Here is an 18,507-nt window from a genome sequence, read left to right on the forward strand (position 1 = left end):
CGTACATTATTCTTTCCTTCCTTTTACCTATTCTTTTTTGCCTTTTTAAATCCTTCATTGAGTGCCTGGCCTCGTTGAGAACTTTTACCCGACACTGGTGCCTATATATATATATATATATATATGTTACTTTGCTCCATATGCAAGAGGCTGAACACTAAGTGAAAAGTCACCTTTGGTGAGACTGTTTCACTTGTCAAAAAACTTATCTACCCAAAGGGATCTACATATCCCTGCTACTGGAAGTAGCGCTACCTTGAGTTGCTTCATCCCAACGACCTGAACCACATAAATCATATTAACTGCCAAATAAACCCCCATACTTCACCTCGATTATATAAACTGCCACATAAACTCCCCTAGCTTCACCCCCGCTATATGAACAGCCATATAACCCCCTCCCTCCATCCCCTGCTTTACCCCGACCATATAAACTGCCATATAAACTCCCCTGCTTCACCTCGACCATATAAACTGCCATATAAACTCCTCTGCTTCACTTCTGCCATATAAACCGCCATACCACCTCCTTTTTGCTTCATCTCGACAACCCAGACTGCCATATAAACCCCCCTTGCCTCACCCCTGCTATATAAACTGCCATATAAACCCCCCTGCCTCACCTCGACACTATAAATCGCCATATAAACTCCCTTCTGCTCCACCTCGACCATATAAACATTTTGCCCCGTCTCCAGTCTCCCCGGGTAAGCTTCGGCTTAGCGTTTTTTGCATGGCTCCCTGATCTTAGGTCGGCCAGAGAAACTGCGCTAGGCAGCTTACCTCCCGAGCCTCACCCGCCGCCGCTACGCAGAGACGGATGAATGGATGAAGGAAGGATGGATGCGTTGATGGATGGATGGGTTGATGGATGAATGGATGAAGGAAGGATGGATGCGTTGATGGATGGATGGGTTGGTGGATGAATGGATGAAGGAAGGATGGATGCGTTGATGGATGGATGGGTTGGTGGATGAATGGATGAAGGAAGGATGGATGCGTTGATGGATGGATGGGTTGGTGGGTGAATGGATGAAGGAAGGATAGATGCGTTGATGGATGGATGGGTTGGTGGGTGAATGGATGAAGGAAGGATGGATGCGTTGATGGATGGATGGGTTGGTGGGTGAATGGATGAAGGAAGGATAGATGCGTTGATGGATGGATGGGTTGGTGGATACTTGGAAGGACGGAGCAATGAATGGCTGTATAGAAGAACAGATATATAAATAGGTGGTGAATCGATAGCAATATAGAAGAAAGGATGAATTGATGGCTGGATAGGTAGATAGATAGACAGAGGCAGGAGGGAATGATTGGATGAGCCGTTTCACAAGGGCTGATGGGTCGTTGGTATAACAGTATTGCTAATACCAATGTTCATTATGCCACATTTGTTGGTGGCGCTGGAGTTGGTCCCATATATATATATATATATATATATATATATATATATATATATATATATATATATATATATATATATATATATCTTATCCGCCCAGTGCACTATTTCTTTCCAGGAAACAGGAGGTCAAATCTTTGCTGGGAAACTTCCCCTTAAGGTGTCCCTTGGCTGACATAAAAGACGGTCAGCTTGAGCCACCACGGCTCAGGCGGGCACGGGATCCCCCCAGATAATGGGGGTCTTTAATGGGGGGGTGGGTTGGGAGGGAGGGGTGGCAGATGAGAGCAGGAAGCGAGGGAGGGAGGGAGGGAGGGAAGTTGGAAGGTGATGGAGGGGATGGGGGACGTGGGGGATTTGGGAAGTGGTGGGAGAGGAGGGAGGTGTACCTGAGATGGTTACACACGACGGGGGGGAGACGGAGTCATGGATAGATACATAGATACATTGATATATCTATCTATCTATCTATCTATCTATCTATCTATATATATATATATATATATATATATATATATATATATATATATATATATATATCCGTCTGTTGCAAAGCACAGAAAAGCCAGAAAGTACTTGGTTTTCTTATTTCCCCTTCGCTCTTTTCCTCCTCCTCTTCTTCTTCATCCCTCCTCCTCTCCCCTCCTTTTTACTCCCTCCCCCTTCCTCCCCATCCCTCCCTCATCCACCCCCTGAACGTGCCTGGCATGGGCCTGGCGGCTTACCATCTGCAAAGAAGACAAACCCCCTTCCATCATCACCCCGCCATACATTCCTTCCTCATGGGATTAGACAACTTGACATCATCATCAGGGCGCTGCTGATAGCCAGTAGATCAGGGTTGTGTTATCTCTCTCTCTCTCTCTCTCTCTCTCTCTCTCTCTCTCTCTCTCTCTCTCTCTCTCTCTCTCTCTCTCTCAGCTGTGTAGACCCCACTCTTCTTAGCTGTTGGCAGCACTCTGATGACCAGCGATGAAACACGTACTGTGACGATGTAATATGTTGTCACTACCACCATATAGCCAGTCGCTATATCCGCTGCCACCACCGCTAGATGCGTCGGTATAGCGACTTTCACCACCACCAGCGTGACTACCACCACACTGCTCTGTACCGGTATAGCAGCTGCACCACACTGCTGTGTACCGGTATAGCAGCTGCACCACACTGCTGTGTACCGGTATAGCAGCTGCACCACACTGCTGTGTACCGGTATAGCAGCTGCACCACACTTCTGCGTAGCCGCATAGCAGCTGCACCACACTTCTGCGTAGCGGCATAGCAGCTGCACCACACTGCTGTATAGCGGTATAGCAGCTGCACCACAGTTCTGCCCAACAGTACTGCCCACAGAATCATTATCTTGATCTTGCGTGTGGCTACTGCCAACACCACTGTGGTAAAACTAGCGATGTAGGTAATATGATCTTCACCAGAACCGCCATTATCACCCCCTTTCTATGGCTAACAGTTTGGCTATATCTCCAAACCTATTACAGTTATCACCACAACTGTGCCATTGTTATAGCCTCTGCTATCCCAGCTATGGCCCCTTATTATAGCCAGTATGTTCACAATAAACACTATCACTTTTTGTTTGTCCTAACTGTTCTTGTTTGCATTCCATTCGTAATCAAAATGCATTGATTGATGAAGTACATCAAACGTGAAAGTAGATCTCTCAAAATCTTGGACACACACACACACACACACACACACACACACACTTGCGTATTCACAAACATAAACAGAGACACAGACAAACAGGCAAGTGCTTGATACAGGAATTCTTTGCATTACATTTCGTGACCAGAGCGACCGTAGCGCCACCATCAGTCGGGGTGTTGAACTACGACGAGTCGAGAGCGTGCCAGAGAGAGAGAGAGAGAGAGAGAGAGTCCAGTGTGACGTAGACCAAGAAATATGACAAAACATATTAAAAGAAGGATAAAGAAATTGTAGAGAAGATGCAAAGGAGGGCAACGGAGATGGTAACTGAATTAAGTGAAAGGAGTTACAGTGAGAGGCTAGAGGCCGTAGGCATATGACCACCATGGAAGAGAGAGAAGAGTAAGGGGTGACTTGATCACAAACTTCGAGTTTATTTTTTTTTTATCAATTAGTTAAAGCGGGAACGTACAAGAGATGCCCCCCCCCTCTACGTGCAGAACCCCCCCCCCTCCCCCTCCCCGTCTGGAACAAATAGGTGGAAAAAAATAAGATGGGAATTACACGCAGACGAAATAAATAGGGCAGCAGTTTCCTGTGGGTCATCCCTAGCCAGTAGGAATGGCGACCTACCCTACCCTAACCCTAAGGCAGGGGGGAAGAAGGTAAGGAAACTGAGGTAATGAATCAAAGAAGGTCTTGGGGAAATGACTGAGGAGGGAGTGGAGGGAGGATGGGATGCAAGCCATTACACAGGGTTCCAGACACCGTGGTGGCCGCCAGACACTGTATGGCCGGGTCACGCGAGTGGGGAGAGGGGAGGAGAGAGGTGGGGTGGGAGAGGACGGGTGTGGGGAGAGGGTGGGTATGAGGAGAGAGGAAAGGGGAGGAGTAGAATGTGGGTGTTTGGGAGGGGAGAGGGGATGTTTGGGGAGGAGAATTAGCTTGGGGAAGAGAGAAGTAGGAGGCTCATAGAAAAAGTGTGTGTGTGTGTGTGTGTGTGTGTGTGTGTGTGTGTGTGTATCATGATAATGTGATGATTGTCTGTATCTCTTTTCCCCGGTTTATCACCCAATTCCTTTTCTCCCCTCTCTCTCTCCTTCTCCTAATCTCTCACTCCTCTATCCTTTCAGACATTTCTACCTCTCCTCCTCCTCCTCCTCCTCACCCGAGCTGACCTCGACCCCGCCCCACGTCCATTCACCCCGTGACGTCACATATCCACACATTGTTCGTATCTTCCCATTTTCTGTCCCATCTTCATATAACCACACATCATCATCATCATCACAACACTCACTCAATCGCCACAACCTCCCTTCCCTCCCACAACCACCCATTTCCAAACACACACAGAAAAATGAAGTTAGAGTATCAGAATTCTAGATAATTATATAACCGCCGCTTCTCGATCTTCTCTTGTTCTTTAATTATTCTATTATTGGATGATTCCTCGCCATTTTGGAATTGTACCTGTGTCATTTACTTTCCATTTTCTTTATAGGGTGATCTGATATTCAGACGTGTCCATAACAGTGGGAAGTCCATTTTTTTTTTTTGCAGCACTTGATTAAAATCAAACACTGTCCTCCCATTTTCTTTAGTCATGAAGTAAAAGGAAAAGTATAAGTGATATAACGAATATGTTAATGTGGATGTTCTCTTTTCGCATCGTACGCGTTTTGGAAGTGTATTGTAACCTTTTGGACTCATCGTATATAAAGCTATTTTCATATATAGATACAAACGCGTTTATATACAGAAACATAGACACACACACACACACACACACACACACACACACACACACACACACACACACACATTCAAGACTCAAGATGACCGTAATCATGTCATTGTAGCCTAATAAAACAAGTGCGTTCCCTTGACAGACCATTAAATTATCCTTGCCAGAAATTGTGATTTAAACCACCGAGGTAAACCCCCGGGCGCCATTTTCTGTGCCGTTAGTCGTGTGCCTTGATTGCTGTCGTGACCGGATATACAAATTAAATTACCCCTTGGCATGCAGGCGTATTGGGAAATGCCGAGGTGTATGTGTGGTTAAGGAAGGTCGCAGAGAGAGAGAGAGAGAGAGAGAGAGAGAGAGAGAGAGAGAGAGAGAGAGAGAGGGAAATTGTAGGACTTTTCTTTTCGTTTTTTGACAGTTTATTCACATAGAGCAATAATGGTTGTATTTGTTTGTCATCTACTTGAGTCAGCAGCTTCAAAACCCTCAAAGTTGACGAAATATTTTCTTTTAACACTGACTAACCCAAGTTTTTTTGTTTTTCTTTCACTAAAGACATAATGCAACTACATATTTACCTGTCTAACATACCCATGGGTGATGGTACCACGAAGTAGATGGTGTAAATGGTAGTGACATCAATGGTTAACTACATGATAGATAACAGGAAGAAGGTGGCTCGTTTTGCCCCGTCTGGTTCGTATGCCCTGGTTTAGTCAGTCCATTGACAGCACGTCGCCCCCTGTATATCGCCTCGATGCAGTTTATTCCATCCCGTGACTTGAAATGTTGTCAACTTCCTCTCGCATCATCCGGTTCCCCTCCCCCCTCCCCACAACTCCTAATTTCGAGATTTCTTCGTCTCTACAAGCCTAATTCACAGTCCTGTTATCAATTTGGAAGTCTAAGAGCCTCTTTTGGTAATCTTGACACTGAAGGAAAAAAACGTTCAAGCGTAAGGTAACTTTTGATAATTTTCAATCAAGAATTTTACTCTCCTAGAATTGATTCAAAGGGTCTTTTTTTGCCCCCTTTTTTTAAATGATCTGTCTAACTTTAAATTACTTTCATCAAAGGAGTGGGGGAGGGGGGGGAGTTAGTTTACCTGCACGTCAGTAAGGTGGGTTTACCTACACATAAGATGGGGTGTTAATTTACCTCCAGATAAGTAGTTTACCTACATTGAGGAGGTGGTAATTTACCTACGAGTAAGAGGGGGGTTTAGTTACATGTAAGTGTTAATTTACCTACACGTAATTGGTAGTTCACGTAGAAGTAAGGGGTAGTTTACGTACACATGGGGTAGTTAGTTTACTTGCACGTGAGAGGATGTTAGTTTCTCTACATATGCGGCGGTGTCAGTTTACGTAGATGCAGAGGGACTGTTGGTTTACCTACACCTGAGGGGGTGTTGGTTTATACTTAAGAGTCGGGGAGCTGGTTTGCCAACACATGATGGGAAGTTAGTTTACTACAGACGAGATAAACCTTCAGTTTACCTCCACATGATGGAGAATTTTTTTTTATTTTCGCTTGAAAGAGGGAATTAGTTTACCGTAACAAGAAGGGATTCTAGCTGTATCCCTACCTGAGGTGTGCCTAGTTTACATTGTGAGTCAAGTATCAAGCACAAGAGAGATCATATACAAGCCACCACAGTTGAAAATATTGATTAGCAGACTGATTATTTTTTTAATCAACTGATTAAGATTAATGACCAAGTATTTACCTCGTCATATTAACTCTAACTTTTTCTTTTCCCAGGTAAGACTCCGCTGCACTTGTCCGTCATGGTGGGTCAGGTAAGCCTAGAATCTTATCTGTTGTAAGTTATGTATACCGTCATACTGTCATCAACGCTTGCAGTCTCTTAATTGTTCTGCTTGTGTGTGTGTGTGTGTGTGTGTGTGTGTGTGTGTGTGTCCAAGAAATGACCACCTGGAGACAATTAATGTGTATGTACATCGTATTTACTTTTGGTACCCACCCAGGAATTCTTTTATGTAGTTTTCTGTGGTACTGATTCTTTAATCACAGATGCAAGGCTGTGAGAGAGAGAGAGAGAGAGAGAGAGAGAGAGAGAGAGAGAGAGAGAGAGAGAGAGAGAGAGAGCATGATATGCAGACACGCACAGGTTGTCAAGAACTAATATTTACACGATACAAATAGAGCAAAATAGATACATAAAAAACAGAGCATAATACCCAAATGGAAGGGGTAAACTTTACTGACAGACAAACAAACAGACGTACAGAGAGACAGACAGTGAATCAGACAGACACACAGGAGCAGAGACGGGGTGGGTGGTGGAGGGAACGGAACGAACCAGACCACAAACACAAGGGAACAAACATGTCTTCCTTACCATGGGAACACAGACCAGACTGACCGTCAGCCTCTCCCTCTCTCAGATAATTGACCATTTACAAATGGCGTCCTTTTAAGAGATATGAGCGACCTTTTTACGCAAAAAAAAAGTGGACCTTTATAGTATAATTGAGGTTCTTTTTACTGAAATAGATGCAACTCTCGGAAGAACATGGTTTATTTAGTGGACTGTAAACGGAAAGGAGAAAAGAGTAAAATTTCAGAGGGAGTATGTATTTATGTGTGTGTGTGTGTGTGTGTGTGTGTGTTAAAGTTCTTTTGTTCGGTTAAGATTAAGAAAATGCGTATTAAGTACTGTATTGTCTCGAGGAACGCGCACCGATCAAGGAATACGTGTTACGCACGTGAGTGACAAACTTTTGTTTTTTATTGTTTGCATTTGTATTCGGTCGACGGGTTCCTCTGCCTGAAGGAAGAGGAGGAGGAGGAGGAGGAGGAGGAGGAGGAGGAGAAGGAGCTGCTTTATAGTCCTCTGCCTCCAGTCACGTGCCGTCCACCACACCTGGTTTACATCCTTGTATACGGCCATGTGACTTCCTGCGCTCCGGCATATTGCCGAACGCTTCAGCATCCCACTAGAAGTATGTCGCCCTCGAGCCATGTTTGACGCTTCAGAGGCGGATTTTGTACCGTGATTGCTTCCTTTTTTTTAATCAGACTCCGGGGAAAACTCGCTAGGGTTTGTGTACGAGGAAGATGAAACTAGTTTTAACTATGTCCCTTATTAACCGCGTCATTAGGCACAGTCATGTGCTAAAGAAAGCGATCATAAACGCATCTCATAGTTGTCAAAGACAGACACACGTCGACTATATACTCGGGGAAAAAATATCGCTAATTTGCATTTCATCTGTGGCTACAAGGACAGACTAATGAGTAAAGTGTGAGGTGCGTGGTAGGCACCTTACTAAGTCTGCACGTGAGATTTAGTTCATAAGCGCAGCCCATGTGGGTCAGAGCCATCCCGGCTCTCGTACGTATTCTTCCAAATAAGTGTAAGTGTAATGATAAGATGTTCTATGCTAATGGACGGAGAACGTCCCTTTAAGACGAGGATATTGGAGCCGGGCCTCATGGATCCTCAGGCCAGACACAGAGCGAAAACCTCAACCAGACAGACACTAAGACTGAGGGAGGGAGAGGTGAGAGAGAGAGAGAGAGAGAGAGAGAGAGAGAGAGAGAGAGAGAGAGAGAGAGAGAGAGAGAGAGAGAGAGAGAGAGAGAGAGAGAGTGGAAGGAGAGAGATGATGAGAGGGAACGAAAAGGAGACAGGAGAGGAAAGAGAGGTAGGGTGAGAGAGGAGACAGGGGAGGAAAGAGAGGTAGGATGAGAGAGGAGACAGGAGAGGATGAAATGATGAGAGAGAGAGGAGATAAAAGAGGATGGGGAGGAGAGAGAAAGGGAGAGAGGAAGAGGAGACTAAAGGGAAATGAAAGGGGGGGAGTGGAGGAGATAGAAAGGTCGAGAGAAGAGTAAGGACGGAGGGAAAGAAGAAACGAGGGAGGAAGAGAAGAAAGAAGGGTTAGGAGAAGAAGAGATAAGAGATAGGATGGGTATGGGAGAGACAGAGTCAACCTCGCCCTCGGGTGCAGGAATCCTTGAGAATCGTGTGACCACAGAAGGTTCCAAAACAAGAACACACACACACACGCCCATGCCATCATCATCTGCCATAGTGTTTGCTCATGACACCGGAAAGTCGTCTCTCTCTCTCTCTCTCTCTCTCTCTCTCTCTCTCTCTCTCTCTCTCTCTCTCTCTCTCTCTCTCTCTCTCTCTCTTCGTTTCTTCGTCTCTGATATACTGGCACCACAGGCGTGGGTTGCAACTCTTAAGAGTCTTCTATTTTATTGGACGAGTTTCGGAAATTCTCTTGCTCGTGCAACTTATGTGGTCCAAACCATCGCCCAGATGCAACACCTGTGGCCAGTACTACCTCCCCGAGCCAGCATATGAGGTCAATACTATCTGTCTCCCCAAAGGAGCACACCAGCTTAATATCATCTCCCCAAGACAGAATATGAAGGTCAATATTATCTCCCCATAGCAGCACATGCGACCTAAACCATCTCCCCATGCCAGCGCATACCGTCGAAACAATCTCCCAAAAAACACCCCATGCTATTCCAAACCAACATCCCAAAACAACATATGTTTTTTATCCCCAGGCTCTCTCTCTCTCTCTCTCTCTCTCTCTCTCTCTCTCTCTCTCTCTCTCTCTCTCTCAAGACACCGGATATGGTCGAAACTTTACTTCTTTCTCTCTCTCTTTTTTTTTTCAGGTCATTCAGCCTTGGGGGGTCAGATACACACACTTTGATCCCGGGCCAGGCAAGACAACGCCAGAGCCATGATATTTGACGGTCCTAACTCTATATTTGTATTAGATTTCTGTGGGCCAATCTTTGGGGAGCCTTCGCTAAATGAAAGAAAAATACGGAAGGCCTGCCTGCCTTTCTCTCTCTCTCTCGTCTTTCTTTCTTTCTTTTTTTTTATTGCTTTTTGGAATAATGTGGGAGTGACGTCACACTTATTTTTTCTTTAAGTTTTCATTGTTTTGTTTCAGTAAGGTTATTATACATCGTTGCAAGTCATGAGATTGGTGTGTGATTCGATTTAGTGGCTCTCTTTACGTATGTGATTGGTGGATAGATCGTTAGTTCTTTCCAAATACCAGTCTATCAGTCTGTCTGTCTCTCCTTCTGACTGTATGACTGACTGAGTGTTTTTTTATGTCCACACAAACGTCTGTTTCCTTCTGTATATATATATATATATATATATATATATATATATATATATATATATATAGTGAAATGTTATATAAATTCGCCAGTGTTTAGGATTATACTATATAACGAACGTTTAATAAAACTCAGAAGTAAAGATCATTATTAACAAACTATAGCGAGAGTAAAGACTGAATTCAAATTCCATTAACTCGGGAAAACCACAATCAATATGGAGATTTTTCTCCTTTGATCTTTACATTTCAAAAGACACAAAGTTCCCGGGCCAAAAGTTTAACGATCTGGCCCTCCGCGTGCCACGAGCTTTTCCAGTTCGGACCGTCGGAACTTTGCCGTGGAGGTGGTTGGCACCGAGGGAAAGAAAATGGGGAACCTTTTTCTATTCCATATGGAGGTAACACTCAGCCTTAATGGTGTGTCCTGGTACTCGTAACAGTGTGTTTGGGTAGCACTGGATCAGGCCTGGTCAGGGAGGGGTGTGTGGGGGGGGGGGAGGTAAATGAGGGTTACCTGCTGGCTAGCTAGAATGTACCTCACAGAGCACGACGGTACAGCCCTTGAGCACGACGGTACAGCCCTTGAGCACGACGGTACGATGCTTGGGTAGTGTGACATGGCCTTATGACCGGACTCTAAACGCGGAGGTCAGGTCAAAGGCCAGGCCATCACACCCAAGGGTCGTACCGTCGTGCTTAACGGATCGTACTTAATGGGTTATTCTTTCCTGCTCAAGCGTCACACTGTCGTACTCAAGGGCCGCGCTCTGGTGCTCACTGGATTAACATTGTCAGTTGCCAGAGTTGCCAGGGCCGTCTCCATCACCACCACCAGAGCCATCTCCATCACCACCACCACCACAGCCATCTCCATCACCACCACCACAGCCATCTCCATCACCACCACCAGAGCCATCTCCATCACCACCACCAGAGCCATCTCCATCACCACCACCAGAGCCGTTTCCACCACCACCACCACAGCCATCTCCATCATCACCACCAGAGCCATCTCCATCACCACCACCACCGCCACTAGGCCCAATTCTGCCACACCCTGGGCTTTCTACCACCAAGGACATGACCACCAGGGCCATCTCCATCAACCACCACCACCAGGGCCATTCCTGCCACACATCCAGGGCCATCTCTACCTCACACCCTCTGGGCCATCTCTACCTCACACCCTCTGGGCCATCTCTACCTCACACCCATGGCCATCTCTACCACACCCTCTGGGCCATCTCTACCACACCCTCAGGGCCATCTCTACCTCACACCCATGGCCATCTCTACCACACCCTCTGGGCCATCTCTACCACACCCTCAGGGCCATCTCTACCGTGGCGTGACTTCGAGTTAACCAGGTTACTGTCATGAATAAACACAGGAATATGATTGTATCCCCAGCATTACAGATTCATGAATACGTCCAACAAACAAAACTAACAATTTGCAATCAGGAGCGGCAGCTTTTGATTGGTTAGTTAGTTGTCTGGGCTGGTGTGGCCTGTTGTTTGGTTGTTAAAGCCTCGATGAAAACGATGTCTACGGTGGACGTGCAGCGCCGACAAGACGAATTAGTTTTTGTGGAAGCTCGTGAGCACGACGGTACGACCGCCCTTGATCACGACGGTACGACCGCCCTTGATCACGACGGTACGACCGCCCTTGATCACGACGGTACGACCGCCCTTGAGCACGACGCTGCGACGACCCTTGAGCACGACGCTGCGACGACCCTTGAGAACAATGATACGACGACACTTAAACACGACTGTGTAACCCACAGGTATCATGACCTGGATGGCAATCTTATCCTGACCCTTATGTAGGTCAGGTCAGAGGTCAGGCGGTCATACCCACAACATGAACCATGGTTGGCAAGGCTCATCATACCTTCGTGCTCAGGGGTCGCACCGTCGTCCTCAAGGGTCGTGCCTATCGTGTTCAAGGGTCGTACCGTCGTGGACTTGCAATCAACCATTCTCATACAAGAGAGAGAGAGAGAGAGAGAGAGAGAGAGAGAGAGAGAGAGAGAGAGAGAGAGAGAGACTACTTAAATGATTTTCTCCAAAGAAAATATAGAGTTGCGAAGGATCAAGGCTATACCAAAGCTATAACAAAGCTAATGGTAACCATGGCTATAGCCAAAGGTATAACCAAGTTATAACCGAAGCTAACCGGGATCCAAGGCTGTGGCCAAAGCTATAATGAAGCTTTGTATAACCAAAGTTATAGTAAGAAAACAACTCCGCTGTTTCTTTCAAGTTATGATTTTTAAAGTGAAAACCAAATCAGTAATTCCCTAACTCACTTATAACTTTATTTCGACTCTTGAATTAGATTAGAATAGTGATCAGAATGGCGTGTGATTTGAGTGGCGATTAGGGGGGTGTTAGGTAAGAGCAGCGATCAGAAAGGTGTTAGATTAGAGTGATTAGAATGGCGTGTGATTTGATTGGCGATTAGCGTGGTGTTAGATTTGAATGATTAGAGTGGCGTGTAGTTTAAGCAGCGAGCCGATTGGAAGAGCGTTAAGTTAGGATGGCGATTAGGCCAGAGTGGCGTGGGATTAGAATGGCGTGGAATGGCGGGCTTTCAGCCATGTCGATTAATTTATCCGTGCAGTGTATTTATTGAAGGTTCCCTGACGGCCCCATTATTCTCAACACATCCTCTAAATGAATATTGCTGTCCGTCATTGACAATGATTTTTATGGAAAAAATAAAAAGAAATAATTTTCCTGCTTCCCATTTTCTCCTACATTGGTCGGGCGAAAAGTAGTTCGAACTCGGAATATCGTAAATGTTTTCGCCGCTCAGTGCGCAAATTGCGCTACAATCAGATGCAGGAGAATGGTGGCGCGACATGTTCCTAGTTGATACCCGTCAGACATGAGTGTGATATCCTCTGGATTATCATTCTCCTTTGCCTCGTCTTCATCATCATCAAGAAAGTCGAGGTCTCTCCTGATCTCTTCATCATCATCATCATTATGACCCTTGTCTGGTACGTAACACAGCTCTCATCATTACTGCTGTGCTGCTTTTTGTAAAATTGTAATTCCCTCAACATATTCGGTTGAGAGTACCCTATCCGCATTACCTTTTCTATGAAGTGCGTATCGTAGAAAATGAGAAATATTGGGGATAGCTTACTGAATTTAGTATATTTCTTAAAGAATGGTATTAAAGAATTCATATTCACTTCCAAGCTACCCTCCAACACTAGTCATATAACCAGTGCTCATCATAAATATGAACGATAAAGTACAATAGTCACTGTATTCAGATGTCTGAACTCAAGTGTGAAGAGCACTGTAGTGTTTAATCCAACATACGAGTAATGCCTGCTGGCAACGTCTCATTATTCAATACCTTACGATACATCGTAGACGAAGTCGAGTCTTATATTGCCAATCATTTGACCACTGTGCAAATTTGAATAAATCAAAACACTGGCGAATATGCTTAGATGATGACTCAGCGTTGTAAATATAACTCTTCCCGTACTTGTTAACATGTGTGTCGAGCAAATCACTCCGTTCACTCAGAGTTATGTGGGAGTGAGTAAAATGAATTTCTGTGAAAGACACACTGTTCTCGCGTCAGCTGTCTGGGAGTATAAGAACACGACTACGCATAACGCACACGAGAGGGTTCATCTTGGTTGTGCACAGACTGAGAAGATGCGGTCAAACAGTTGTTAAAGAAGTGGTCGATGATGTGGCCACACCCACATAAAGAGGTAGACGGCTCAGCCACAGTGTGGAAAGCGGTAAAGTAAGAAACGCTAATGAGTGGATGTCGATGTTTTGTTTTATTGCACACCGGGCTTGGGTGGTAGGACGTGTGTGTGTGTGTGTGTGTGTGTGTGTGTGATATGAGAGGCTGTAGATAAGGGATCCCTCCCCATGGAATTGAGGGTAGAGTTAGTGACGACAGATAGATACGACTTTTACAAACTGATTAGAAATACATCGATATATTTTTCAAATCGTGGTGTGAGTATGTAGTGTTATTCGCACATTTAATCTGCATTGTGTTGATTAGATATTTAACCCTTTGATCACAACGGTAGTATAACCTTTTGAGTATGATGGCGTGACCTGTGACATGTTCCCTGAGGGTCAGGTCAGAGTTCAAGCCATCATATAAACCCATTGAGCAGTACCATCGTGCTTGAGGGATCGACACATTTCATTACAAATGTTAAATATCAACGAAGATTTTACAGAGGAATGTTTGTATGTTAGATTAATGTTGGGATTTAATTTTGTTGTGCAGGTGTAACACGAAAAATTGACAATGTCAAAAGTTTATCATCATTGCAATACTTGTATTAAGCTGGTATGTGTTTCATATGATTCTGATGTGATATGCTGAGTTGAAATAAGACTAAGAGACACCCGGAAATAATAATAACAAATGGATTCTAACTTGCTTCATGTTGCTTTGTGTACAGGTTCCGGAACAGCTTCGCTCAAACGTATTGATGAACGTTATAACATCCCTTATTTATTATTAGCACTACTTACTTTCAGTACAGTAATTAACGTCAATATACTTCGAAGCATTTGAAGCATACGTAGATAGACGTTTCGACTCCATAGCGTTCGTTCACGAGTCTTAACGTGTGTTGAATGAGTAAACTTTACCCAACGACGAACTGCTTTGCAGATTCGAAACTGACGAGATTCTTTTTCCCTTGCCGTCGTGGATGAATGAGAGTGTCATATGCGGTGTGTCGGTGGGAGTGTGTGCACGTGTCTCGAGTGCGGGAGGAGCGTTGTGTGGAAGGTGGCGTCATTGTCTAGAGTCTGTTCCTCCGCGTGGCGTTCGGGCGTATCTGGTCATCGCGTTCGTCTGCGGCCACCATCAGAATCTTCAGGTGAGTGAGTCGAGGAACAGGCGTGACGCATGATGATGAGCTGGTTTGTTGGACTTGTGGGAACTGGCTACCCTTGATGTTTAGGTAGAGGAGGGCGCGTGCAGTTGAATGAACCTGTAAGGCAAATGGCATAGTTACGGGGCGGTTGAGATGGCAATTTGCCTATTGGAGTTTAGAAAGGGATGACTTGCTAAACAGTAGTCGTTAATACGAGAGATTAAATGACAGAAACAGAAAACGTACATTAATAGGTTTAGTTTAGCTCCACCTTGTATGTCCATGTTCATTTCGACGCGAGTGCATTTCATCCAAACTTAAACGAGGTTATAACTTGATTGTTTTGGCGCGTTTAAAATTCCTCCACTGCTAATTAGGATGTTCCCAACTTCCGCCATACATCTCTGGTGTTATTATGGATGTTTTCGAGCCAAGAGCAACACCTTGAACTGTGTGTTTGTGTCGTGTGAGCAAATAATGCCGTCGCAGGGTCTATGGGTCTTTTGGATGTTTCGTAAACTTGATGAATACCGATGATACTGTCCAGTGACGTAAATCCAACGTAAAAACGTGTGCACGGAGGTCGGCGGGGCTTGCGTTCTTAGACGCTACGTCGTCAAGAGGCAGCGCAGGTATAATGTGCTTCATACCGACAGAGACTGGATGAAACAGTATGTGGGAATTATTAACTGGCAATGAACAAGAAGAACACGTTTGCGATGGTTGGCAGTTGATTTCGTGTGGATGATGGAGTCGATCATTATAGATGGTCAAGCACCCATCTTCAGGAAGGTGTTGCGCTGTGTTTTGTCGTTTGTTGTTATTGTATATGTTACAAGTGTTTCGGGACCGGTTATTGTATATTGTACATAACGTGTGTATATTGTATACTGTGGACGTAACAAGTTATTGGATATGTGATAAGTATTCCGGGACCGGTTCCAATGACCGGTCGTTTGAAAACCGATTGGGCATCGAATAACTGGCATTTTTAATTCTGTTTATTTAGCCGGTTGGTTCAGTCGGTTCCTGCCTTGCTGGAGTAACATTTGTGTTTCACAGTCGTGAGCCAGAGTCGACCAACGTGCCTGCTCGTTCCGAAGGCTCGATACGCGCCAGTTCGAAGCTGTACCGAAGCCTCTGTCCCTGCCTGCCTACCTGCCTGTCATGTCAAGAGGGCAAGGTATACAGACAGCATCGACCGAGGCGTGGCCCAGGTTCTGTCCCCCGAGTGTCGAGGCATGTCTCTAGCCCTGTCTCCGCTCACCGAGACAGAGGGTTCGATACAGCTTCGGTTAGTTAGTGGCCAAAGCTCCGTCTCTGCCTGTCGAGACAGAAGGTTCGGAACAGCTTCGATTAATCAAACGCAAAGCTCTATCTCTGCCGGTCGAGACAGAGGGTTCGGAACAGCTTCGACCACGCGTGCTCCTGGATTTAAGTCCGCAACTACGTAAAATTTTACGACTCCGAAGCACTAGAGAGATTCGATTACTTTTTCTTTCATTGTGGTTACGATCACACACACACCAGGTCATGCTCGAGGGGTTAAATCGTAACACAACAAATTCAGTCCACACCTCACCAGTCCACACCTGTCCAGTTCACACTTCACCAATGCACACCTGACCATCCTTAATCATCCCATCTAGCCCTCGTCGAACAGCAAACACTTCACATCAAACTACGTCCAAATAACTACCTTATAGGAAATACCACAACACACAACCTCACAACGTCTCTACTGAAAGCAACGGCGGCCAACAATTTGACACATTCTCACAGCCAAATCCCCGCCTCCGAATGGAACATTATTCTCAAAGTTTGCTCGCTCAAGGAAAGAAATTACACAAGAGAACAAATTGCATCGCCAAACTAAGGCACAATACGGCCAATTGGGTATGCTTCACAGTACCACCACCACACCACCACCACACCACCACACCCAACCTAAACTTGTGGTGATGGTTTGGTCTGTGTGGCTTTACCATCGCCCACACAAATGTTCGCCTTTATCATGTAAATGATCCATGCTTCTGAGGCGCCACATTTTCCTTTCGAAGTCCCGGAAGGCCAACCCACTGCATTGAACTGCACCTTTTGGTAATAGGAAGAAATTAGAGGTTCTCACGCTGAAGGCTTAAGGTGGATACGGTAATTGAAATAATTTTATTCAATGTTGTTCGGTACCATTTTATATGTGGGCGGTATTTCTTTGGTTTGTCCTGATAATCGGGTGTAGCTATATCCTAACTACATGTGTGTGTGTGTGTGTGTGTGTGTGTGTGGTATAGAAAGGTATTAAAGACACGTAATATTAGGTTATTGTAGTGAGATTATCAACAACATATGAAGAATAACCGATGTTCAGGTATATATCAGCGACGTAACGTTGCCCATCTTGAAATAACTCGAGGGTCGTTCTGCCGTGATGAATGGTCGTACCGTTGTGATCAAGGGTCCTGCTACCGTCCTCCAGAGTCGTACCGTCCTCAGCCGTCGTAATCGAGGATCGTAACGTCGTGCTGAAAGAGCTGACTGAGCAAAGAATTATTGCGAGATCGTCCGCAGACAGTTTGCCGTAGCAACAAGTACTTGTGTTTGTTTTATTTATTTGCTTAGCGAACTGCGACGCCTCCTACTACAAGCACTCACCGGCTCGTCTGCGTTCGTCTCTGTGCACCGCTAACGAGATCGCCCTTTCAGGTGACACAGTTGTCGATGTGATATCCATCGTGTACTGTACAAGTACGTCCTTTGAAGGTATCATATACGAGCATGTGTATCTATATCTATAGCTTTATCTCGTTTCCGTGAGCGTCCAGCAACAACAGATTTCTCCGTCGGATAAACCTGCGTTGCGTTTGTGAGTTTGCAAGTTACAGTTGTGCCTCAGAAGATAGATACAATACCTTAACTTTTATTATAGTATGCTCAACCTCATCTAATCTATGATAGACGTGTGGACAGCACTAGAACATTATCTGACAGATGAGTCCCTCACAGGCCAATAGCTCTCCTGTTATCTGCTTTATCTCCCGTGTCATGTGCACCTCTCCAGGTCGAGGAGGCACTTCCCCACGGATGGCTTCGTGCCCTCGCGACACACTCTGGTCATTGTATTATGTCCACAGATTTTCCCTCCGAAATCTCTCGCGTCCACACCGATTGAAACGTTTGAAACGTGCCTCGGCATCCCTCCTCTGACTCCCGCCCAAGTTGAAACAGCGACTTAGCACCCCCCAACACCCATCCTCCTTTCCTCCCACCACCTCCCCCCTCCTTCCCCTTTCTCCCCTCCCCGTGCGATGGTGCTTCACAACTTGGTCGTCTCGTACAGGCACTTGTGAAATTATGGTGATTTTAGTTTCTTTTTTTTTTAAGTCCCCCCTTTTCCTTCCTCTGGGGGGAGCTGATGGTGGGGGACTGTGTTCCAGCCCACCTCTCTGGTACGGATGGTTGGTTTAGGATGCTGGTGAAGGAGAGGAGAGGTAGGGAGCCATTGAGGATGCTCGAGTGCTTGGTTTTGTTATCCTTGGAGGAGGAGAGATGAGAGAGAGAGAGAGAGAGAGAGAGAGAGAGAGAGAGAGAGAGAGAGAGAGAGAGAGAGAGAGAGGAAACCCTTTTACTATACCTCGTTAAGACAAGCACCTTGTTAGTGTGT

At 45.4% G+C, this 18,507-nt stretch overlaps 1 protein-coding gene across 6 annotated transcripts in view; it reads left to right on the top strand.

Moving 5' to 3' along the window:
* The window catches only part of LOC139746496 (nucleolysin TIAR-like), a 1,460,715-nt gene that overhangs the window by 281,606 nt on the left and 1,160,602 nt on the right, over positions 1-18,507 (top strand). For 5 of the 6 annotated variants that reach the window (XM_071657790.1, XM_071657786.1, XM_071657787.1 and 2 more), the window contains exon 1: positions 14,664-14,849. In XM_071657790.1, the coding sequence (XP_071513891.1) occupies positions 14,679-14,849 (171 nt within the window). In that variant the 5' untranslated portion in view covers positions 14,664-14,678. Of the gene's footprint in view, positions 1-6,587; positions 6,626-14,663; positions 14,850-18,507 lie in introns of those variants that run through there. The other variant, XM_071657791.1, reaches the window with a different exon arrangement.

Source organism: Panulirus ornatus, chromosome 65 (genome assembly GCF_036320965.1).
Source record: "Panulirus ornatus isolate Po-2019 chromosome 65, ASM3632096v1, whole genome shotgun sequence".
In the NCBI taxonomy this organism is placed as follows: Eukaryota; Metazoa; Arthropoda; class Malacostraca; order Decapoda; family Palinuridae; genus Panulirus; species Panulirus ornatus.